Source organism: Ovis canadensis, chromosome 3, assembly GCF_042477335.2.
Source record: "Ovis canadensis isolate MfBH-ARS-UI-01 breed Bighorn chromosome 3, ARS-UI_OviCan_v2, whole genome shotgun sequence".
Lineage (NCBI taxonomy): Eukaryota > Metazoa > Chordata > Mammalia > Artiodactyla > Bovidae > Ovis > Ovis canadensis.
In genome coordinates this window covers 161,234,815-161,260,363 of record NC_091247.1, presented here as the reverse complement: position 1 = coordinate 161,260,363, position 25,549 = coordinate 161,234,815, and the positions used below count along the sequence as shown (strand labels likewise).

General features: G+C 38.9%; 2 protein-coding genes across 7 annotated transcripts in view; one reads left to right on the top strand and one right to left on the bottom strand.

Moving 5' to 3' along the window:
- XPOT (exportin for tRNA) overlaps positions 1-25,549 on the top strand; it is a 175,880-nt gene that overhangs the window by 64,307 nt on the left and 86,024 nt on the right. The window lies entirely within an intron of this gene.
- Positions 1-25,549, bottom strand: part of C3H12orf56 (chromosome 3 C12orf56 homolog) — an 86,858-nt gene that overhangs the window by 29,554 nt on the left and 31,755 nt on the right. The window contains exons 2-5 of the mRNA XM_069584746.1: positions 22,894-23,056; positions 17,147-17,219; positions 7,989-8,394; positions 3,998-4,071 (exon numbers count right to left, since the gene is read on the bottom strand). Of these exons, the coding sequence (XP_069440847.1) occupies positions 3,998-4,071; positions 7,989-8,394; positions 17,147-17,219; positions 22,894-23,056 (716 nt within the window). The remainder of the gene's footprint in view (positions 1-3,997; positions 4,072-7,988; positions 8,395-17,146; positions 17,220-22,893; positions 23,057-25,549) is intronic.

The following is a 25,549-nucleotide window of genomic DNA, read 5'->3' as shown; positions in this document are numbered from 1 at the left end:
AGAGGAAATTTTATATTAAAGTCAACAGATATTCTATATTTCATGAGCTAGAAAACAAAACCTCACCCAACAATGTGGCAGGAGAATTCTTGATTTAATGATAAGTTCTATTTTTCCTGTATTTTTTCATTTTTACAAACATTTAACATTAATTATACCTTACATTTGTATCATACTTTATAGCTGGAATGGTTTTTCTTACATTATCTCAGAAGCCCAGTGTATATATACACAATAATCAGATTACAGAACTCACAACTGTGTCAGAATCCTAACTTGAAAACCCAAAGAATATTTATTCTTTTTTAAACTGAAGGTGCCTTGTAGGTACAGACCATTTCCTACGTGTCTTATACATATATTTGCATCCTTCGTGGTACATTAAATACTATACTTTAAATATATTTATTGCCTTTAGTAATTAATTTTGCAAGAAATACGCTTTTCCTAAGTCCAGATAGAGGCAGACCTCTCCTTGTCTTCAGGGATAAATTTCAAGTCACACAAAGTGAGAGCCTGTTTTATTATACAATTAACTTTAAAATCACTTTATACAATATAGCACCAAAATTAAAATGGATATTTTTTAGAGTAAACATATGAAAACATGTAGAAATTCTAAGTTATCTAGATAATCGTCTTTTTTAAAAAGAAATCCCAAACCATTATGTTATTTAACCCCTATACCTCAGAAGATATCTCAAAATAAATGGAACATTACCTTGCAAACTCATCATCATCACACCAACAAACTTATCAGTAATTCTATGGTATTGTCTAATACCCAGTCCGTATTCAAATGTTCTCTCTTGCCTTAAAATATATTTTTATATTTGGCTTGCTAAAATCAAGATCTAAATAAGATAATGGTTATATTCGCTTGCTGTGTTTCTTAGGTCTTTTAAAAACTTTAACTATGGCCATTTTCATACACAAAAATGGAGAAAATCACACAAGAAACCCCCACATACCCATCACTAAGCTTCAGTAATTTTCAACATTTTGCCAGTTTCATTTTATCTATTGCCTTAAACATACACACACACACACACAGAGCAACACACACACCTTTAAAAATTCTGAGATAAAATATATATAACATAAAAATTTGCCATTTTAACCATTTTAAGGTGTATTAATACAATTCAGCAGCAGTAAGTGCGACCATAATATTGTGCAACATCACTACTACCTATTTCTGTAACTTTTTCATCATCCCGAACAGAAACTCTGTATCCATCAATCAATAAGTCTCCATTCCTCTCTCTCCCTAGCTCCTGGTAACCCATATTCTGGTTTCTGTTTCTATGAATTTGCCTATTTTAGGTATCTCATATAAGTGGAATCATCAAATATTTGTCCTTTTACGACTGACTTATTTCACATAGCATTATGTCTTCAAGGCTTATCTATATTGTCACATGTATCAGAGTTTCATTCCTTCTTAAGACTGACACACCCACACTTTAAGTCAGATTCCAGTTTAATTGTGGAGAAGCAAATAGCACTCTACTTTTCTTGGCTGGGCAATCCCATGGACAGAGGAGCCTGGCAGGCTACACTCCGTGAGGTTGCAAAAGAGTCAGATACAACTGAGGGACTAAACCACAACAAAGCAATTTAATTGTCTGAGCAAAGATGTGCCATAGGCGGTGCTCTTTGTTTCATGTTATGTCAAATAATGACGCACAAAAATTTCAAGTGCCTCATTAGAGCATCCCAGTTAAGTGAGCTAAGACTGATCAATGGTCTAGTTATTTACATGATCCCTCGATTTTGAAGTTACACTTCACCTTTATATCTAATAGTTCCATCCATTGAGATCATTGCATGAATCTTTTATTTCATTTGAGGTTGGAAAAATGGTAATTTTCTATTTCTATCAAACCTTCCACATTTATTTAGCGGGAATTCTGTAAAGTTAAATTTGTTCTCATCAACTTGAGCTACTTGGTTACCCTGAACTAACTAGTTTATGCAGGAAAGGCAGGATAAATGCTTAATTGTTTCTATTTGTTTGCTTATTTGCAGAGAGATGAATTAATGCCCTATTTACTTCTAATGGAGTTTAGTGTATTTTTATTTCTTAATGGAAGGAGGGTAGGAGAGAGGACTTTCCATGATGCATCATTATACACTTTGGAATTTTTATATATTCATTATGTTTTAACCATCTCATTCATTATTTTTTCTGATCTCATGTTGTCCTATCTTTGGCTATTAGGAGCCCCTTCATGGGTGCTCCTGTGTCCTTTAGTTTGGGCCCTGTTGCTCTTTGCATTCTGCCTCAAGCTGTTTCAAATTCATTTGTGTATTTCCTGCCGCAGGCCTAGAATTAGTCATTCTTCCAAGGAACTTTGGGTCCTTTTAATGGGGAATAAATTGTATCTTTTAAAATTAAACTTTCCCTTAGTTTATTTACATCACCCCCAGTATATGTCACTTATCATAAATCTCTCAAAACTCACTTATGACTTAATATCAAAGTTATTGGAATCATCAATTCACAGAATGTTTTCTTTGTGCAAAGCACTGTTTTAAGTAAGAAAAATACAAAAATTAATAAGATATCCTTCTTGCCTTCCAGGGTGGTGGTGGTAGTTTAGTTGCTAAGTTGTGTCCAACTCTTGTGACGCCATGGACTGTAGCCTGCCAGGCTCCTCTGGCCATATGATTTCCCAGGCAAGAATACTGGAGTGATTGTCATTTTCTTCTCTAAGGGACCTTCCCGACCCAGGGATCAAACCCCATGACTCCTGCATTGCAGGTAGATTCTTTACCCCTGAGCCACAAAGGAAGTCCATTGCCTTCCAGGGGCTCACAATCTATTGGCAGTATTAGTCATATCACAAGTAACTGCTTCAATGTAAGGCTGACTGTGATGAGAACACAGTAGTACTATAAAGTCTGGATAAAATCCAAGTTCCTTTGTCTCGCATATAAGATCCAGCCTCTATCTTATTTCATTCATTCATTCATTCATTCATTCATTGTATAAAGCTTACTGGCAGTCTACTATGTGCTAATGACGAAAGTACAGTCCCCGCTTAAGGAGCATATTTCCTAATGGGGCAGCACATAAACAAGCAATCCATAATACAGAGCGGACAGTGCTACAAGTTGTGTAACCACAGGATTTTATGGAGGGGCCCTCTTAACTTACTTTGAGAAATGATTTTTAGAAAAAGGGATAATGAGCTAAGACTTGAGCTGACATTTCTATGAAGAGGAAGAAGAGAAGCGGGTAAGTTCTAGAATGGAAGCCATCATGTTAAGACCCAGATGAACAGGGAGCTTTTTGAGAGCTACAAGTTCTCTTGGATCAGGAATTTAAGGTAGGAGTGTGGGGGACACAACAGTTGAGGAGAAAAAAATAAAGAGATATTAGGAAGATATGTAAAAAGGTGTTATAGAGTGTAGACCTTCTAAGGGCACTGGGGAGCTTTTCAAAGGCTTTAAGGGAGAAGTGACATGATCAGGGTTTGTGCTTCTGAGAGATTCCTCTGTCATGCTGAGGGAGGGTCTAGCGAGCTGCAAGAGTGAAGGCAGAAACCAGCAAGGAAAATACTGGTGGGAGCCTCAAACAGAGATAACTGGACCTGAGCATATGGCAGTGGAAAGAAGTAGGTGTTATCCAGATATATTCAATTGGTACAATAAATCATGTGGTGATGACTGGATGTAGAGGGTGGACATCTGAGGATCCAGGACCCTGGCTTAGGCTGTCTGGAGATACTGACATCATGCCCTGTTTAGGAAACATGAACAGAAGGTCAGGTCACAGAAGGAAGAGGCTGAGCCCTGTTTTGAATATGCTGACGTTATGGCTCCTGTGACACATACAAGAAGTGATGTCCCATATAGTATTTGCAATTCAGGTCATGAAGTGATACAGATATAAATGTGATGATCAGCAACTCACAGAGTTAGGAGAGGCAAAGAGAACAAACCTCCGCCCCCAACTCCTATGTAACTCTGACCTGTCATCACTTCTTACCTGTATGGCTTTTGACTTCCAGTAGCAGGACTGAACTCACTAACATATAGGGGATCTTGTAAAAGAGTAGCTTTCTGAAAGAGGAAAAAAAGTGGGAATAGTTAGAATTTTTGTTGAATGAAAATCAATTCCCCTTACTTTTAGTCAGTATCATATATCTATTCTTTAATCCCTTCTACAGTACATGATTTGTGACTCATTCCAGTATTTGATAATACCACAGGGAATTTTTCCTTAGTAGTTTTTTTTTTAAGTTTTAAACATAACACTTGCTCATTGTATCAACATCAAACAGTACAGAAATGTTTAAATGATAAAAAGTTCCCTCTCACTACCCCTTCTGTCTCAATTTTCAAAACACCTTTCTGTTGTTGGTTTGGTTTATATTCTTTCAGGCAGATAAAAACATATTAATTATAACATACATTTATAATATTTACACATTAGATGATATATATTTATAATATTTATTTAATACTAGCCACATCATATCACATATTAATCGGGTCTTTTTTTCACTTAATACATAGTAGACAGTTCTTCATATCCATATATATAGATTTACTTCAGTCTTTTTAATAATTACAGTATTACATTGCTAAGATATACAATAATTTTGTTACCTGTTCCCCCTTTAATGGGGTTATTTTTTCCTTAAATCGTTAGTGTTGCCATTTCCCATTCGTTCTGGGTCTTAAAACAAACTGGCATGTAATGTTCGGCAAGTTCTCTAAATAATTTTTTGTTTTTTTTTGAGGCTTAACAGGTCAGAAGGAATTTCTGAAATGTTTCTGATTTACAGTTCCAAGCAACTCCTGTCTTACTCCTTATAAACAGAGTATAATGGTAGGTGCGTATGTAGGGGGGAATTATGTGCTTTGTCTTACTATTTTTGTCATCATTCTATGTTTTTTCTTTTTTAAAAAAAAGCTGCCCTTTTTTCCTCTCCAAATTTATCCTTGCCTTAAATCTAGAATTTTAATTTGAGAATATTCCTTAGTTATTTAGCTTTCTAGTAGTTATCTTTGCAACATGAGGGCAAAAAATTGCCATATTTTGTCTTTGTAGAATTTGAGATGCTAAACAACAGAGATCATAATTACTTTTGGTAAAATTTACAGATAAAATGTCTTACTCACAGAGACAACTCTTTGGAAACCCTTAAAATCAGAATGACTGCTAATTTCTAATTGGATGGTTTAGGTTAATTTTACCTGAAAGTATACAGAGTTAAGATGTCTTTTCCCAGGAGCATTTCCATACCTCAACAGGAAAGAAATCTCAGACACAACAGATCAATTACACAAGATAAGTCTGACTGACTTGGGAAATTATTCTTTTTCCACTTCCTAAAATCTATGAAGATAACCAAGACCAACCAAGGGTAACCACCCTAATTAGAGAATCCAACAATGTCACAAAAAAAGTCACACTTTTTAAAATGTTTATGTTGAGTTAATACCATTTTCACAAGAATAAATGGTAACCTAATTGATTCATCATTTGTATATGAAATATTTGCTTGTTTTCCTTCTTTCAAGGGATAGAATGTTGTTTAATAATAATGTCTGCCAACTCATAAGGATAACCTCCTCCATCCACAGTATTTCAGTGCATAGAAAAAAAATCAGTCTATCTGGGTTCAAATCTCAGTTCTGTGTTAGTTGTATAACCTTGAATATATTTAACTTCCCTATTCCTTAGTTTCCTCATCTATAAGATGAGAATAACAGTCTTACCTCATAGGACTGTTGTATAGATTAAATGAGTTAATATATAGAAAGCATCAGCACAGTTAATAACTGATAATAACACTACATGGTAGTTATTTGTTGTTGCTTTTATCATCAGAAGGGCTATGAGTTGGCCCATCTGACTTACCCCAAGCATGCCTCTACTGCAGAATTTTAAAGTAGTACTTAAAACTAGGAGTTAGTTAATTCTGGAAGCATAAACAGTTATTTTGAAATATTTAGGCAGATTTTTAAAAGTCAATTAAGTTTTGGGTTTTCTATTAGAATATATGGTTGCTTCCCTGGTGGCTCAGACGGTAAAGTGTCTGTCTACAATGCGGGAGACCCAGGTTTGAGCCCTGGGTTGGGAAGATCCCCTGGAGAAGGAAATGGCAATCCACTCCAGGACTATTGCCTGGAAAATCCCATGGACAGAGAAGCCTGGTAGACTACAGTCCAAGGGGTCGCAAAGAGTCGTATATAAGGCCTTCTTCTAAGAGATCAAGATTTTCCCTCTATTTATGATTCACATACATTCTTAATTTGGAGAAAGCTGTTTAAGATTTTACAGATGAATTTTAAACATTTAACATTTAATTTAAACATTAAATATTCTGAACTGTGCTATGAGAAAACAACTAGAGTTGCCTTGCAGTCTTCCAAATTTGGGGCCACTTATAAAACCCCTCCTTTCTAGCTTCTTCTGAGTGATAAGAGTCTTTCATTCCTCTTAACATCGTTATGAAAGACTCTTTCCACTCAGAAGGGGTTCCCTTATGGCTCACCTGGTAAAGAATCCACCTACAATGCAGGAGACCTGGGTTCAATCCCTGGGTTGGGAAGATCTGCTGGAGAAGGGATAGACTACCCACTCCAGTATTCTTGGGCTTCCCTTGTGGCTCAGCTGGTAAAGAATCTATCCACAATGCAGACCTGAGTTCAATCCCTGGGTTGGGAAGATCCCTTGGAGAAGGGAAAGGCTACCCACTCCAGTATTCTGGCCTGGAGAATTTCATGGACTGTATAGTCCATGGCGTTGCAAAGAGCTGGACACAACTGAGTGACTTTCATTTCAACATTATTATATTCGAAGATCAGTAATAAAAATTATTTATCACTGAAGGGAACTAAAAAAAGTCATATTATAAAACTGATCCTGGCATTATAAAAAGATTACTAAATGAGAGTTCTGACTCTGCCTCTAAACTTACTACACAGTGTTGAGTAAGTTACTTAGAATTTTTTTTTTTTGCTTCAGTCTCCTCATTTATAAAATAAAGGACATAAGCCAGGTGATCTCTGTAAAATTATCTGATCTTATGACAATGACTCCCACTAGCCTACTTTCAGTAGCACAGCTAAGAAATAATGAAACATATTGACAGTGTTGAGCTTTGTCCTCACTGAAAGCTGAATGGTTAAGAAATCACCCCTTGTGTGAGTGCTAAGGCACTTCAGTTGTGTCCAACTCTTTGCAACGCTATGGACCATAGCTCGCTAGGCTCCTCTGTCCATGGGATTCTCCAGGTGAGAATACTAGAGTGGGGTGCCATGCCCTTCTCCAGGGGATCTTCCCAACCCAGGGATCGAACCTGTGTGTCTTAAATCTCCTACACTGGCAGGCAGGATTTTTACCACTACTGCCACCTAGGAAGCCTGAGAAATCACCCCAGCTAACTGTAAAAAAACCACCCTGCTCACAAATATTCCAAAATAAGACCTGTCTCCAACCTTCCTCACTGATTCCCACGAGACTTATTGCCAACTCCCCTATTTGTTACCTGCCTCATGAAACCTCAGGCCCATCTCCTTTTCTTTTTTTTTTTTTTTTAAATTTTAGTTTTTTATTTTTTAAATTTTAAAATCTTTAATTCTTACATGCATTCCCAAACATGAACCCCCCTCCCACCTCCCTCCCCATAACAACTTTCTGGGTCATCCCCATGCACCAGCCCCAAGCATGCTGCATCCTGCGTCAGACATAGACTGGCGATTCAATTCACATGATAGTATACATGTTAGAATGTCATTCTCCCAAATCATCCCACCCCCATCTCCTTTTCTTTAAGACACTTTTCATTAATGAGCATTTTCCCTATTGCAGTAGCCTGATAAAGTCATCTCCTTAATTGTCCAGTGCATTGTGTCTTTCACTATCTTAAATCTCAAGGTTAAGTTTCCAAAATGGGGAGGAAGAGCAGGGAAGCCTATCCTAAAAAATAATCCTCAAGGCAAGGTTAACTTAGGAGGGCACTTACTATAATATAATTGTTCCATGAACTTTTTAAGTGCAGAAATATTGATGATGTTGTGGAAATAACATACAAATGAAGTTCTGACTCCTTTTTCTCTAGATTTGGGTTGCTCTGTAAAGGGGAAGCCAGGGTGGAATTTCCTAAGTAAAACTCATTTCCGTTCCCATTGCACTTGAAAGGGATTTCACTTAGAGAGTCTTTGTGATCTGAAAGCCCCTGGGGTTCTTTTGTGTCTGTTATACAAAATGGCCCACTAGCTTTGCTACTGGTTGATGTGAGCTGACAACTTGTCCTGGAAGGGTTAGGAAAGAGTCCACCAGCTCTTTGGCCATGAAGGGACAGCTTCTTCAGGTCTGAAGGAGGGCCAAGAGTTGAGTCCTTGGATGCTGTGCTGCTCTCCTGGTGGTACCTGTCAGGTAGAATTTAGAGTTAAACATACTATTCAGAATTTAACAGAAAGGAACAAAGAGAACCCAGTGGCCCACTGCAGCAGTCTGAAAGTAAAAGTCTTCGCATAAAGGGAATGCTTGTTAGGAGAAAGGAGCGATTTACTCTCACCTGCTAGGAGTTATGGTACAATTCTTCAGTATATACTCCTGCTTTCAGAAATAGAATCTACCCTATGTCATTTAAAGAGGCTTTTTTTTTTTTTTACATCTAAAGCATTATGCCTGTCCTTCACAGAGCCCAATACTCCTAGTGAAAGGACTTTTCATTCTAGTTTTGAAACTTGATTGTTCTTTCATTGTGCATTTCTGATGGATACCATAAAGAAAAAACTATTCATATGGAGAGATGTGAAGAGAGACTTTCTTAAATGGTGTTTTCTTTGACTCATGTTTTGCTAATACTCTTCTAATTTTTCTAATATCATTGCAACAGCATCAGCAGTTTTTTTTTCAGAATCAATCTTTTGTCCCATCTTTTGTCTTCCCTGTTCTCTCCAGCTCACTATGACCCACTTCTTTTCTCTGCAGCCCAAGGAAGCAAGTGGCAGAGGCTAAGAAGTTGCAGAATATGAAATCCAAGTTCTAATCCAGGCTCTGCCCCTCATTGGTTATGTGATTTTGATTGACCTAAGCCTTAATTTCCTAATTTTAAAATAGGAGCCAATAGAACCATCTCATTGGGTTTCTGTGAGGATTAAGTAAGAAAATACATGCAATACTCAATAGATGCTAGCAATTAATCACTCAGTAGGTGCTAGCTATTAATCTTACCCTATATTGTCTTGAATTGCTGGTTTATCATTTTATATTAATTTATCTTATCTCCCTTATGAGACTGGAACCTCTATGAAAGTTGGAAACCACTTTGTTTTTATTTGTTCTTAATTTAAAACAGGTGTAGAATTCATTCTGGAGAAGGCAATGGCAACCCACTCCAGCAATCTTGCCTGGTAAATCCCATGGATGGAGGAGCCTGGAAGGCTGCAGTCCATGGGGTCACTAAGAGTTGAACACGACTGAGCAACTTCCATTTCACTTTTCGCTTCCATGCATTGGAGAGGGAAATGGCAACCCACTCCAGTGTTCTTGCCTGGAGAATCCCAGGGACGGGTGAGCCTGTTGGGCTGCCGTTTATGGGGTTGCACAGAGTCGGACACAACTGAAGCGACTTAGCAGCAGTAGCAAAATTCATTAATCATCTGTACAATGCTATGAACTAGGCTGACTTTCAACTCTCAGCTCCCTCTTCCATTGACTTTACATATGTGTGCATGTATGCAAGCACACACACACATGAACATACAAGTGCTCAAAAAGTGATAGCTTTTCTTTATTCTTGTAGATGATATTTTCTAAAATTTTCTCTATGGGAATTGAATTAAATAGCCAGTGCACAGATTATGTTAGATAATGTTATGAAATTAGGTTAAAATGTTCATTTTAGGCACAACATATGTTAAACTAAAATCATGGCATCCAGTCCCATCACTTCATGGCAAATAGATGGGGAAACAGTGGAAACAGTGACAGACTTTATTTGGGGGGCTCCAAAATCACCGCAGATGGTGACTGCAGCCATGAAGTTCAAAGATGCTTGCTCCTTGGAAGAAAAGCTATGACCAACCTAAGCAGCATATTAAAAAGTAGAGACATCACTTTGCCAACAAAGGTCTGTCTAGTCAAAGCTATGGTTTTTCCAGTAGTCACATATGGATGTGAGAGTTGGACTATAAAGAAAGCTGAGCACTGAAGAATTGATGCTGTTGAACTGTGGTGTTGGAGAAGACTCTTGAGAGTCCCTTGGACTGCAAGGAAATACAACCAGTCCATCCTAAAGGAAATCAGTCCTGAATATTCATTGGAAGGACTGATGCTGAAGCTGAAACTCCAATATTTTGGCCACCTGATGCAAAGAACTGACTCACTGGAAAAGACCCTGATGCTGGGAAAGATTGAAGGCAGGAGGAGAAGAGGACAACAGAGGATGAGATGTGTTGGATGGCATCACCAACTCAATGAACATGAGTTTGAGTAAGCTCCGGGTGTTCGTGATGGACAGGGAGGCCTAGCATGCTGCAGTCCATGGGGTTGCAAAGAGTTGGACACGACTGAGCGACTGAACTGAATTGATCTTAAAGGTCAGCAAAATGATTTCAGGTAATTACAGAAAGATCCACTTGAAGTGACTGTAATTTACTCAGTTGTATGAAAAATTTATTATTTTAGAGAGTTAAAAGGGTTTCTAACAAGGATTACCTTTGACAGCATAAATTAAAATGCCACAGACATTATAGCTTCACCACTTAAGCAAGCCAACCGTAAAGCTAAACTGTATTTTTCATTTAAAATTCAATAATACCTACTCTTAGTAGTCTGATTAAAGAGTAGCTCATTACTAAGCAAGAGTTCTAGAACCTTGAATTTCCACACTAGTCGACTTCATATTTATAGTACTAGGTTGCTAAAAGTCAAGTGTTTTTCTAATGAGCTGATTATGTATCTCTAGGGAGAGCCCAGCCATAAAGGAGTAAGCAATGAGAGAACTGGAAAAGATAACTCCAAGATCAAAATTATGCACAAATGACTTTTCTCCTTTTCCCCTCCACATCAAACACAGCCACATTCACACCTTGAGGCTGAAATCATCAAGTTAAACCCACAGTCCAAAAAGCAACAGGCAACATTAAACAGCTTCAGAAAAATCCATTAGATGCAAGGTCAACTAAGAATACAAAGTACATATATGCTAGCGTATTGATTCTATCAAGAAATGAGGAAAAATGGTAAGTAGAATTTATTTAACTTCTTTCTCATCTTTTTCAAAAGTTTTAAAATCAAATACAAAAAAATAATTATTTGATTTTAAAAACTCTTAAGAAGGAAGAGAAAGAAGTTAAATACGAAAATGGGGAATTTAGTTTTCATGGAGAGCAAAGCACCTATTCAAGGAAGTAGTCAGATTAATATACAAAATAGAAAAAACAAGCAGAGCAATAAAGAACAATGATTCTTCCATAAAAAAATTATATAGGCCTAGATCTTAAGATGTAGAATTTCAGGGAGCTCATGTACACCCGTGGTGGATTCATGTCAGTGTATGCCAAAACCAATACAGTATTGTAAAATAAAGTAAAAATAAAAAATTAAAAAGAAAAAGATGTAGAATTTCAGCTCTCCTGAATTTAAAAATTCCCCATGAAGGCTCTACTAAAGCAGAATTGGTGAGATATAAGCAATTTTATGTAAAATAAGTCAAAACTGGAAAGCAATTATCAGTATTTAAGTGTAATCATGAGGCTGGCAGACACCAGTACGAGACTCGTCATGTGACCCAGAGTCACATAACATAATATTCAACACAGCATTCTGAATAGTACATTTTATGGCAACCCACTCCAGTATTCTTGCCTGGAAAATCCCAAGGACAGAGTTGCCTGGCAGGCTACAGTCCATAGGGTTGAAAAGAGTCGGACATGCCTGAAGCATCTTAGCATACACACGCCAAATTACTGCACAGTAGCATTTTTTATTAGCTTTTATAGAAAGTATTTACTTATTTTAACTTTGGCTGTGCTGGGTCTTCATTGCTGCATGAGCTTTTCTCTGGTTGTGGCAACCAGGGGCTACGTTCCAGTTGTAGTATACAGGCTTCTCATTGTGGCAGCTTCTCCTATTGTGGACCACGAGCTCTAGGTGCACGGGCTTCAGTAGTTGTGGCACATGGGCACAGTAGTTGCAGCTCCTGGGCTCTAGAGCACAGGCTTGGTAGTTGTGGCACACCGACTTAGTTGCTTCTCAGCATGTGGGGTCTTCCCAGACCAGGGATTGAACTCGTCTCCTGCACTGGCAGACAGATTCTTTACCACTGAGCCACCCGGGAAGCCCACACAATAGCATTTTTATTCTTTAAATACCATATTATTAGTGAGAGTAGAAAAGAGGGAAGTTATTCTGTTCCAAGACTTGATCAAGGATTCTGAGGATGCCGAATAGATTATTGTTTAGTGACTGACTTACAGATAATTAGCAATAACAACAGAGCTAAGTTTAATAGGGATTTACTAAGTGTCACACACAGTTCAAGCACTTTACATGTACAGTTGACCCTTGAACAACATGAGGTTGGGGCGCTGACTGTCTGCACAGTTGAAAGTCAACACATAACACTTTAGAGTCACCCCTCTGTATCCAAGGTTCCATATCTGAGGATTGTAGTACGTACCTATTAAAGAAATATGCATATAAATGAACCTACAAAGTTCAAACCTGTGTTGTTCAAGGGTCACCCATATGTGAGTGATTTAGTTCTTTATGTATCATCCCTGTGGGATAGGCACCATTGTGAGCCCCATCCTACAATGAGGAGTGAAGCCCTGGGAAGGTGAAATAGTCCAAGACAGAGTCCAGACTTGATGTTATCCAGTGTGACTACTGAGCCTGCATGTTTTTCTCTACTATGCAGAAAAGAATAAAACAGCTCCCTTTTTCTAGTTTCTGCCAAGAAATGTTTCTTCTTAGAGAAAGATATAAGGTTCAACTTCTTGATTGTTTTTTTCCCTTCTATTTTGCTAATGATATTAAGTGCAACACATTCTTATATCATAAGGATGCCAAGGTGGCCACCTCTGTCATGTGGTGGTGGTTTAGTCACTCAGTCGTGTCTGACTCTTGCAACCCCATGGACTGTAGCCTGCCAGGCTCCTTTGTCCATGGGATTCTCCAGGCAAGACTACCAGAGTGGGTTGCGATCTCCTTCTCTAGAGGATCTTCCCAACCCAGGAATTGAACCCGTGTGAATTCTGTTTATTAAACAGATCGGTTTCTTCAGTTCATCCTTCTACTTGCTATGCCCTATGGTTAGAAAGTCTGCTTTTAAGCTTCCATTAGCTAGATATCAGTAGAGGCTATAGACAGATGTAAACTTAGATGAAAATCCACCCTAGTGGGTATAAGCTGAGCAGATCTAGACTGAAGGCTAAGCATTGTCACTCTTTTCCTTTTGGATTATTCAGGGTGAACTCAGTTGAATTTATATAAATCTGCCTCTGTGCCAGCACTGTAAAAATGTTCTGTTGATCTCTGTTTTCCTTTTATATGTGCAAGCAATAGGCAGTCTTTTCCTTGCCAGCTTTAGGGGACTCTTAAGTAGGTCACAATAAACTTTTCCTCAAGGAGCGTTTTGAGGAGACATCTGCTTGGGTTTTCTCCTGTAAAATGTCTGAGTACATGGAACTATCCACTAATGAAGCTATACTAAAGAGAGAGAAACTGAAGTACTGAATCTCATTATCAGAGATCATCACTAGTCTGTTTTCCATCCCTCAGGTGTTAGAAGGTCTGTTGTTTACTATTACCTTGAAAAGTAATCATATTTATGTCAGTCTGATGTCCCAAGATAACTGCTTCCTTCTTATGACCTGCAGCTTCTCATAATTAGGCCTAAAACTTTATACCACAGAGGTGTTTCAAAGCCCTCTACACAACATTCTTTAGCCCTCTAATTAGTGTTTATCATAGCCTGCCTTTTGTTTACACTTTTGACTCAAATGTTTAATGACGAAGATGGTAGTCCTAGAAAACTATGGATAGCAGGCCTAACTCTACCACCCCGACCTATATTCACTCCTCTCCTCCACACATGGAGTGCACAAAAGCTGCCATGTTTTTAAACCTCTTGGTTATGGTGGGTATTTTCATCAGTGAATCATTTATTCAAGCTAGGCATCAGAGACTTCCCAGGATTTTTTTTTTTTTTGGTTGTGGTGGGTCTTCATTGAAGCTCTTAGGCTCTTCGTTGCTGTGCGTGGGTTTTCTCTAATAGAGGCATGCAATCTTCTCATTGTTGTGGTTTCTATTGTTGCAGAGCACAGGCTTTAGGGCACATGGGCTTCAGTAGTTCTGGCACACAGGCCTAGTTGCCCCGTGGCATGTGAGATCTTAGTTCCCAGACCAGGAATCAAACCTGTGTCCCCTGCACTGGCAGGCAGATTCTTAACCACTGGACCACCAGGGAGGTCCCAGGATTTTTTAATTTGGTGCAAGAAAGTATGTGAGTTAGCCACCATGTGGTGGTGGGAGCAATAAAAAGCGAGTTTAAGACAGCTGTTGACTTTGCTGTCCCAGAGAGGACATGTTATTCAGTGAAAGAAAATGAAGCTGATCCACAAACATCCCAGGAGACAGAGACAAAGTTCTGTGGCACTCAAGTCCCCAGTTCCAGGTATGCCTAATCCAACTTCATGCTTACTATTCCTACATTCCTGCAGTGTGGTTTCTAACTTTTGCTGATTTTTCTCACTGTTGTACATCTGAAATCAATCACAGAGCCCAACAAATAGAATATACCAGATTTAACAGGTAAGAGAGATGGATCTACATTTATATCTATCAGTTCAGTTCAGCTCAGTCGCTCAGTCGTGTCCGACTCTTTGCGACCCCATGAATTGCAGCACGCCAGGCCTCCCTGTCCATCACCAACTCCCAGAGTTCACTGAGACTCACTTCCATCGAGTCAGTGATGCCATCCAGCCATCTCATCCTCGGTCGTCCCCTTCTCCTCCTGCCCCCAATCCCTCCCAGCATCAGAGTCTTTTCCAATGAGTCAACTCTTCTCATGAGGTGGCCAAAGTACTAGAGTTTCAGCTTTAGCATCATTCCTTCCAAAGAAATCCCAGGGTTGATCTCCTTCAGAATGGACTGGTTGGATCTCCTTGCAGTCCAAGGGACTCTCAAGAATCTTCTCCAGCACCGCAGTTCAAAAGCATCAATTCTTCGGCGCTTAGCCTTCTTCACAGTCCAACTCTCACATCCATACACGACCACAGGAAAAACCATAGCCTTGACTAGACGGACCTTAGTCAGCAAAGTAATGTCTCTGCTTTTGAATATGCTATCTAGGTTGGTCATAACTTTTCTTCCAAGGAGTAAGCATCTTTTAATTTCATGGCTGCAATCACCATCTGCAGTGATTTTGGAGCCCCCCAAAATAAAGTCTGACACTGTTTCCCCTGTTTCCCCATCTATTTGCCATGAAGTGATGGGACCGGATGCCATGATCTTCGTTTTCTGAATGTTGAGCTTTAAGCCAACTATTTCACTCTCCTCTTTCATCTACTGAATGAATGTTGAATAAAATGCATTGCCCTCTAATTCCAATATTGCCTGAATTCCCCTTTTAACCTATGTTGGACATCAGCCACTTTTAACAGAGTTCTAACCTCCAAGATAACCTACAACAACTACTGCATACATTACTTCTAAATTTCTTTAATTTTTCTAAAATGGAAGAAGATAATGAGGCTAACGGAATGGTCTAGAAAAATTAGGGCACTGTACACCAAATGTGAAATGAAGAATGTTGAATCTGAGAGCGTGTGGGGCTATCCACTGGCACGGCCTCTCCCTCAATACTTCCAGTTACGCAAGCCATGTTAGGAACATCACTTAGTGCATTGAGACAGGAAGACAGAGACCCCTCCTCCAAGAATCTAGTAACTTATGGTGCTCAGGGTAACAATGGAACTGCAACCCTTTAAAGCTTGGCTTCTTATCACATGGATTTAGATCAAATCATGCTCCTCTAAGCCTATCTGACACAAGCCAGGCTTCCTAAACCAATATGTTTTCTTTTGGTGAGGAAAAAGTTATAATAGTGACATTTAGGTTTAGAAGACCTTTGTACATCATTGTGCAGTGAGAGAAGGTGAGTATGAGAGTAAGTACAGTGGGAAAAGGACCCTCCCCAGTATCCTGAGTTATTACACAGCATGGTGCACCACAGATCTGTGCATACTTCCCAAGTAGGAGCTCACTTTTTCTTTGCAGCATTTTATAGTGTTTTCCTAACCTGGCTATTCCCTCCATGTCATACCTGACTTTCAGGGCCCCAACACACCTTAATTTTCCCCCTGCCTGTCATCCCCTGAATCAGAGCTCTTAGAATCCTATGCTCCCCTCCTCCTTCTAGTGTCTAGTTACTTAAAGTGTGTAATAGAACCATACTTTGAGTTGTGCAGCTTAGGCAACTCCTTTTCAAATTTACACGTTCCATTTTTTTCCTGCTTCTATCGTTCAGTTCAGTTCAGTTCAGTCACTCAGTCGTGTCCGACTCTTTGCAACTCCATGAATCACAGCACGCCAGGCCTCCCTAGCTTTTACAATTCCCACAACTGCAATATCTGAATCACCATGTGTGATTCCTTCAACAACTGTGATCTGATATCTTGACTCCTCCCCCAAACTGAATAAAACCTTTCTCCTCATTAAATCTCTCTGACAATTTGCTCAAACTCATTGAGGACACTTAGCATGCATACTTTGCAGTATCTTCATTTATGCAAATATCATATGTCCTGGTTAGAATCAGCTTCTCAAGGGTAGGAACTATATCTTACTCATTGTTGTATCTATTACAGGGACCAAGTTCCTACTACACAGAATCAGAGTTCAGTAAGTGTTTTCGAATTTAATTTTAATCATTTACTTATATTGAGACACTGTATATTCCTTTGAAATGGGAAAATTTTAGTTTATAACTAACTGGATTTGAATTTAGAAGAAAGCCTCCCCAAATACCTTCATAATTTTATATATGAGATAAACAGAACCCAATTCGAAGATTTTAGTAGAGTAAAAGCACTTTAAATAAAAAGCCAATTTAAATGTAAAATAAATTTTGGTCAGCAAGTTAAAAACATAAACCAACAATCTCACCTGAAAATGGATTCATTCAGACTGTTAGCCTTTTTGCCTCTCCAAAAGACAGGCCCATTATTCTCTTCTTTGACTAAGGAGAAAAGAAAAGTTAATTGGTCATTAATTACATAGTTTGATTGAGCGTGCTGTGATTCATGGGGTTGCAAAGAGTCGGACATGACTGAGCAACTAAACTGAACTGAACTGAATACGTGTTTAGGACCCCAGTCATCACAGGTGCTTGAAATAGTAGGTATTTCACAAATTTGGTACTAAATGTGATGCAAATAACACCTTTGGTTTTTGCTAGAATTAAGTAGAACATATTAGTAGAACACCTGTGCTAGGCCCCTAGGCGGGTCAGACAAGTTTGAGCCTATCTCTTCTTCAGGAGCACATGTTACAGGATGTCTAGGAGGTGAGCCACAGGAGTCATATGTACAGAGCAGTACCTAACCCAGCAGCTTGGAGAAATGGAGACGGAGCACAGCACTGCTGGCGTGCTGGACGGGGAAAGAGTGCTGGGGCTGCTTCACTAAGAAGCTACTACCTACAATCAGCCTGTGCCTAGCTAGGCTCAAGTCATCTCTTAAACTTGATTTCATCCAAGTTCACCAACCAAACTTGGACTTTCTCTTAAAAGTGTATGAGGACACTAAGAGGTTGTGACGGAACTTTAGTGTCCATGTCCCTGCCTCTCTATATTAGCTTTTTAATTTGTAACAGTGGAGTGGCTGAACTTAGGATCATCTGTTCTCCACTGAGAAATGAAGTATGGCTAGAGTTGTGTTTCAGCACTTGGTGGGATGTCTGGTCTCCTGGATGCCAGGGATTGGAACCCAGCAAGGCTATACTGGCAGTAATGACAAGAGAGCCTGAATACAGATAATAGAGAGATCTGCCCCTGTGTTATCTCGCGTGCATCAGCTATTTCTTCAGTAGCTTAGGTAGGAAGTCGTTCAGCACAGTGTGTGTCTGATGGTACATGGTGCTGGTCAGCTGAGGAATACTTTCAGAAGCAACACGCCAAAAAGAACAAACCTGCTGTTTTGCCTGTAGGAGGTTTGATTATATTTGTCAAATCCTATTCCTGTGGGGAAGACCAACAAGCTTATGTATTGATAAAAATTATCCAGAGACTTCCCTGGCAGTCCATTGGCTAGGAGTCTGCGCTCCCAATGTGATGGGCATGGGTTTCATTCCTGGTCAGGGAGCTTTTATCCCACATGCTGCATGGAGCAGCCAAAAGCTTTTATTTTAAAAAGTTATCCACTTAACCTAAGAGACTCATCAGTGTCTTGTTGTTTTGGCTTTACCCCACATCACTAGTTTTAAAAAACATCTAGGTTTTAGGTTTAAAATAAAAATTATGCACATACACAAGTATACATATGCACACACATATAAAAAACTTTGATTCTGTTTTTGTTTCATTAAATTATTGTGTCTCGTTCTGGTTTGGGATTAGTATACTTCACTTTATGCCAGTGTTTCAAAATATGCCACTAAAACCTTTAAGGTCCTTTCCATGATTCTAGAACTAAAGTGATCAATTTGGTAGCCATCAGCTACCTGTGGCTATTAACATTAAAATTAACTAAAATTCAGTTAGTAGCACTAGTCATCTCAGGTCCTTAACAGCCACAGGTAGCTGATGGATACCGTTTAGACATAATTAGACTAGATACAGAACAATTCCATCATTGCACAAAGTTCTATTGGGTAGTACTCTTCTAGAATGTACTGAAACTAATGGGCATTAATAACCCCATTCATTCTAGAGCTCTTACTGTTAATACAGCTCACCACTGTCACTCTGCTGTCACCAAGATTGTTCATTTAGAGTTTACTAATCGTGCCCTTCATCTAACCATATGTGCGTGCGTACTAAGTCGCTTCAGTTGTGTCTGACTCTTTGCAACCCTATGAACTGGCAGGCTCCTCTATCCATGGGATTCTCCAGGCAAGAATACTGGAGTGGGTTACCATAAACTGTGCAATTCAGAGTGCTAACTGTGGCCCATACAGGTATACATGTGTACTATAGAGAAAAGCCTCTTTGTAGCTCCAGGAAAGTTGGGCCTAATAAGAAATCCTGCTTTAAAGTGTGGTGATTAAACTCAGTATTTATATTATAAATGATCTGCAATTTTGAGCTTCCTTTGTTAAGATGATCTACTTGATTGGAGTGTGAGCACCTTTACCACATGACACAAATATTCCCTCGGCTTTCACCCAAGAGATTTGGAGTTCTAATAATTATCTTTATTTAAATACTCAGTAATTAATGTGAGCGGCTTCTCTAGGCATGGCATCATCATTATTAGCATGAAGGACTCTAGTAATGACTACCCTCAAATAGACGCATAGATAGGTTTGAGCGTATCTCTTGCTTCAGAATTACATATTACAGAATGTCCAGGAGGTGAACCACTGGGGTCCTGTGCACAGAGCAATACCTAACCCAGGAATAAGCAGCTTGGAGGCCAAGAGGAATCTGAGCACATCAGTGCTGACTTGCTGGAAAGGGGGCATGTTTTTTATCCTCCAATGTGTGCTACGTATGACTCCTTGAAACAGCAATAGTTTCGTGTTTTTTTTTTTAATCTCTTTGCCAGTGTCAGATGGTACCTTTAGAGATGAAAACAAAGGAGAGGAGGGGAGAGGTGTCATTCCATGAATGTGTGTGAACAAAGGATACGTTTTTAAAGACTCTTCACTGTTTTTAACATCATTTGCAAAGTTTCTAGGAATTTAAATTTCATAAAACTTCTACCTATAATTGGCTTCTTTAATGCATGTTTTCGTCTTATACGTGTTAGGGGAAAAGAAGCCAAGAATAATTATGCTTGTGGACAAGCATAAATATGCATTTAAGGCAACCAACACCAGTTAGATATCCTAATTAGTGTGACAGGAGACCTGAAGAGCAACCAGGGATTTAACAAGTTTGCTAATTAGAGCAGCTTTTAAAAACAGTCGCCATGCTCTGGAGTGTCGATGTGGTAAGGTCCTTTTCCAGGACAGTGTACAAACACTAGACATTTTTCTCACTTAGAGCTCTTCAGTACTCCAAGAGGTTGACCCTGATTTTGAGTGGAGTCCAGTGAAGAGTGAACAGGCTGGTACGGGTTGGTCTGGGTACACTGGCTAGATGCCGGCAGTGAGCCGCCGTGGATCTCATTCTTTCTTTCTCCCTCCATGCTAAGCATGCAGTCTTCACAGCTGCCTACTTTCCTGCTGTGTGCCTAGCCCTGGCCACATGATTTCAGATAATACAATGACCTTGTGACGCTAGTAACAGAGATGAGGACGCTGAGGCTCACAAAAAAGTTGAGTGACTTGCAGTCAGTCACACAGCTGGGAAAGCTGAGAACCAGTATGCAAATCTGGCTTAACTGAGTCCCAAGTCTATGCCTTTTTGTCTGCTTTTCACCAGCTCCCAATTATAGGGATGGATACTTTGAAGGACTCCTTTGTATACATGTACATTTCATATACATATATCAAATACATATATATGTGTGTGTTTTTCATGCACAAAATAAGGCCAAGAAAGTAAGCAGTGTCATGCTGAACTATATAATCTATTTTTATCCAGTCACCCTTGAATTTTTAAAACTTCTCCATGAGAAATGTTTGGGAAGGGCCCAAAGTGTGAAACCTAGAAGCAGGGCTGCACTGGGGTTGAGCCCGATGAGTGCTGGGAGTCCGGACTCCCCACCTCCCTTTCTCTAGATCATCTGGATCTCCTTAGGCACAACTGGAAAATCACACACTGAGCTCCCTAAAAACAAGATCTAAAGGTGACATGTGAATCATTCTTGGGAACAGATTTCCAACCAATATTTTTGAATGAAGAGTGAATGCTGTTAATAAACCACAATTATCAGGGCAGGGCTGGTGACTCCCTTGCTGGTAAAAGGCACAGGGTTCAGAGAGATGACTATAAGGAGTTTTCCTAAAGCCAGGTGTTACAATCTTTCTGGTTACCCCCTGCACTTCTTCACCAGGTTTTTTCATTAAAATCTCCAATTGTTGATAAGGTTACTAAAATCAAACAAGCACTGACCAAAGAGAATTCAGAGTCTAACTCATTCTTTTTTTAAACCAATATTTAGTGAAAACACTTTCCTCTCTTTTTTCTTTCTTCTTTTATTTTCCTTCCTCCCTTTCTTTCTTCCATACTTTTCTTTCTTTCCTTCCTCTCTACTCATGGCAAACTAAGCCCAGGCACTATGCTGCTGGTCATGGATAGTCAGCTTATCCTCAGTGTAAAGAACCGAATCTTCTCAACATCATTAATCATAGGGAAAAGCAAGTCAAAACCACAGTGTGCTGTCACCTCACACCTGCTAGGATGACTTATCAAAAAGTCAAAAGATAACACGTGTTAGCAAGGATGCAAAAAAAAGAGAACCCTCATGCACTGTTGGGAGGGAATGTAAGTTAGTATAGCTATTCTGGAAAACGGTATGGAAGTTCCCCAAAAAATTAAAAATAAAAGCCATCCCACTTCTGGGTATATATCTGAAGGAAATAAGATCACTGTCTCAAAGAGATAACTGCACTCCCATGATCATGGCAGAATTACTTACAGTAGTCAAGAATTGTGTAATGGGGCTTCCTAGGTGGCTCAGTGGTAAAGAAACTGTCTGCCAATGCAGGAGAGGAAAGAGGTGAGGGTTCAGTCCCTGGGTTGGTAAGTACCCCTGGAGAAAGAAGTAACAACCCACTCCAGTATTCTTGCCTGGGGAATCTATGGACAAAGGAGCCTGTCGAACCAGTCCATGGGGTCACAAAAAGTAGGACGTGACTTAGCAACTGAGCACACACAGTCAAGAATGGTAAACACCCTAAGTGTCTGGCAATAGGTGAATGGATAAAGAAAATGTAGTGTGTGTGTGTGTGTGTGTGTGTGCGTGCGTGCTTAGTCGCACAGTCCTGTCTGACTCTGTGACCCCATGAATGGTAGCCCTCCCGGCTCCTCTGACCATGGAATTTTCCAGGCAAGAATACAGAGGCAGGTTGCCATTTCACACTCCAGGCCATCTTCCCAACTCAGGGATCAAACCTGCGTTTCTTGCATCTCCTGCGTTGGCAGGTGGATTCTTTACCACTGTGCCACCTGGGAAGCCTGTGTATGTATATATGTATGTGTATATATGTGTACATATGCACACACGATGTAGTATTGTCCAGCTTCTAAAACGAAGGAAATTCTGCCATTTGCAACAACATGGATGAACCTGGAAGACATTGTGCAAATAAGCCAGGCACAGAAAGGTAAATACTACATAATCTCACTTGCGTGGAATCTAAAAAAGGAACTCACAGTAACAGAGAGTATAATGGTGGTTGCCATTGTGGGACTTGGAAGTGAAGGTAAGGGGAAAAGGTAGGTGTCCATCAAAGGTTACAGAACTTCAGTTATAAGATAAGTAAGTCCTAGAGACTGAAATGTATAGCATGGTGACTGTAGTTAACAACAACATGCTGTATATTTGAAAGCTGCAAAGAGTAGATCTCAAATGTTTAAAAAAAAAAAAAAGCAAACAAAAAAGTAACTGTGTGGTGATGGATATCTTAACTAGCCTGATATACATACATCAAAATATCATACTGTACACCTTAAATATCAATACATAGATTTTTATTTGTCAATCATACTTCAGTAAAGCTGAAAAGGAAAAAAGAACATTATTTTTTTATCTCCTATAGAAATGTATCTTTTCTTATGTCACCTAAAGAAATATATTACATACCTTTTTTGTTGCTAGCATTGGCATGATGAAATGGAAATAAGAATTTCCTGACACCTTTTGATTTTTCACACTCTTTTTTTAAGACAGTTGTATAATAAATGATACGAATGTGTTGGTTGGTTTCTCTATCTGGTGGACTTAGAAATTCTGGGTAATCATCAATCTGAAAAACAAAATGAATAGAGCTGATTAAAGACAAATACAACTGCTCATCTCTTCTGGGATAATAAATCCCCCAAAGCTTATGGGAATTTTTTTTTTTTTTTGGGCTGGTGATTCGTTTTTGTTTTGTTTTGTTTTGTTTTTTGGTTTTGCCATACATTGACATGAATCCACCACGGGTGTACATGCGTTCCCAAACATGAACCCCCCTCCCACCTCCCTCCCCATAACATCTCTCTGGGTCATCACTGTCCACCAGCCCCAAGCATGCTGTATCCTGCGTCGGACATAGACTGGCAATTCGATTCTTACATGATAGTGTACATGTTACAATGCCATTCTCCCAAATCATCCCACCCTCTCCCTCTCCCTCTGAGTCCAAAAGTCCGTTATACACATCTGTGTCTTTTTTGCTGTCTTGCATACAGGGTCATCATTGCCAGCTTTCTAAATTCCATATATATGTGTTAATATACTGTATTGGTGTTTTTCTTTCTGGCTTACTTCACTCTGTATAATCGGCTCCAGTTTCATCCATCTCATCAGAACTGATTCAAATGTATTCTTTTTAACAGCTGAGTATTACTCCATTGTGTATATGTACCACAGCTTTCTTATCCATTCATCTGCTGTTGGACATCTAGGTTGTTTCCATGTCCTGGCTATTATAAACAGGGCTGCGATAAACATTGGGGTACATGTGTCTCTTTCAATTCTGGTTTCCTTGGTGTGTATGCCCAGCAGTGGGATTGCTGGGTCATAAGGTAGTTCTATTTGCAATTTTTAACTGTATTCCTTCTTATTATTTTTTTCCCCAGGAAATCTTTCCTCTTATTGTTAGGTTTCCCAATTCCTTCTCTATTTGTTTTAGTCTTTACTAAAAATGTGCTCAGCAACAAAACCTAAGAAACTATTTACACTATAGGATTGCTAAATAAATAATAAGTGTCTTTATTTGTTAAAATATATCCTACTACTTCCATTTTAAAAATTTTTTAAAGAATTTTAAAGGTCTTAAAAGGTATAATTAATTGGGTTTAGACTAGGATTTTTCTCTGCAGAGGATAGTAGCCATTTGTAGAGAACAGTCTACAAAGATTCTGTGAATACAAACATCAAGGTTTAAACTATTAGAAGTTTCCTACTTCTGAATAGCTTTTTCTTCTCTCCAAAGTGCTTGTTTTCTATTCTTGACTGAAAAGGGGAAAATCTCAATAAATATTAAGGGCTTTTTATCTTTTCTTTAACAATCTACTTCCCTTTTTATGACAGACAGGCAGCAGTGGCACATGATTGAAAAGCTAAGAGTAAAGGGAATCACCCGGGTGTACCTGTGTGCTAAAAGCTTCAGTCGTGTCCAACAATTTGTGACGCTATGGACTGGAGCCTGTCAGGCTGCTCTGTCCATGGGATTCTCCAGGCAAGAATACTGGAGTGGGTTGCCATTTCCTTCTCCAAAGGAGAATCACCTGACACATACTTAAAACTATTAATTCAAACATCAGTAGGGATTTCCCTGTAATTTTTACAGGTACTTAGAATTTGGGTAAAAATGTTTCCCGTGATTGTTTAGTTCCATCATTTTCTTTTCACAAATATAAGAAGGAGATTAATGATAATAATTAAAAATTTTAATTCTAATACAGAGTAACCAAAGATAGGAAGATGGATTAATGAAAAAGTGTCAGGACCTACTCAAATTTTTAAAATTATTTTCAAATATGTAGGATAATTCAAATCAGGCTAATGAAGCAAGGCCTAGTGGAGAATGTGCTTTAGTTAATACAAAGTTTTATAGTTAATAAAGGAATTCTGCACGAAAGATTCTTCAGAAATGCCTTTATTTTGAAACCTGCAAAGTTTATAAAATTAGAATGTTACACATAAATAGCTAAATTTTCTGGTTTGTGTAACTGTATTCTGAATATTTTTCCCTTGCTGTAATCAAGATAAATTATGAAATGCTTTGAAATAGGCAAAAAGGATTATCTAGGTGATTATCATCTTTTATCATCTTTAAGCTATTTTAAAACTGTAAGTTGTAGAAAACTGATAATAATTCAAATGATTTTTGTTCATAATGATATGGATTGTGTCCAGTGGAACAGAATTCATCATTGCCATCTGATACAAAGAACAGCTATTGGATATCTGTACCAGTGTGAATTTGTTTTCTAACTTTACTGATCTGAAACTATAAGCTCTTTCTATATCTGCTGCTGCTGCTAAGTCACTTCAGTCATGTCTGACTCTGTGCGACCCCAGAGACAACAGCCCACCAGGCTCCCTGACCAGGGATCAAATATGAGCTGCCTGATACAGGAGTGCAGAGTCTTAGCCATTGGACCACCATGAAAGTGCTAATTAGTAATACTTCTTGTTTTTAACTTTTAAATGTATTTATTTATTTTTGCCTTGGCTGGATCTTCCTTGCTGTGGCCAGGCTTTCTCTAGTTGTGACTAGTGGGCTTCTCACTGTAGTGGCCCCTCTTTG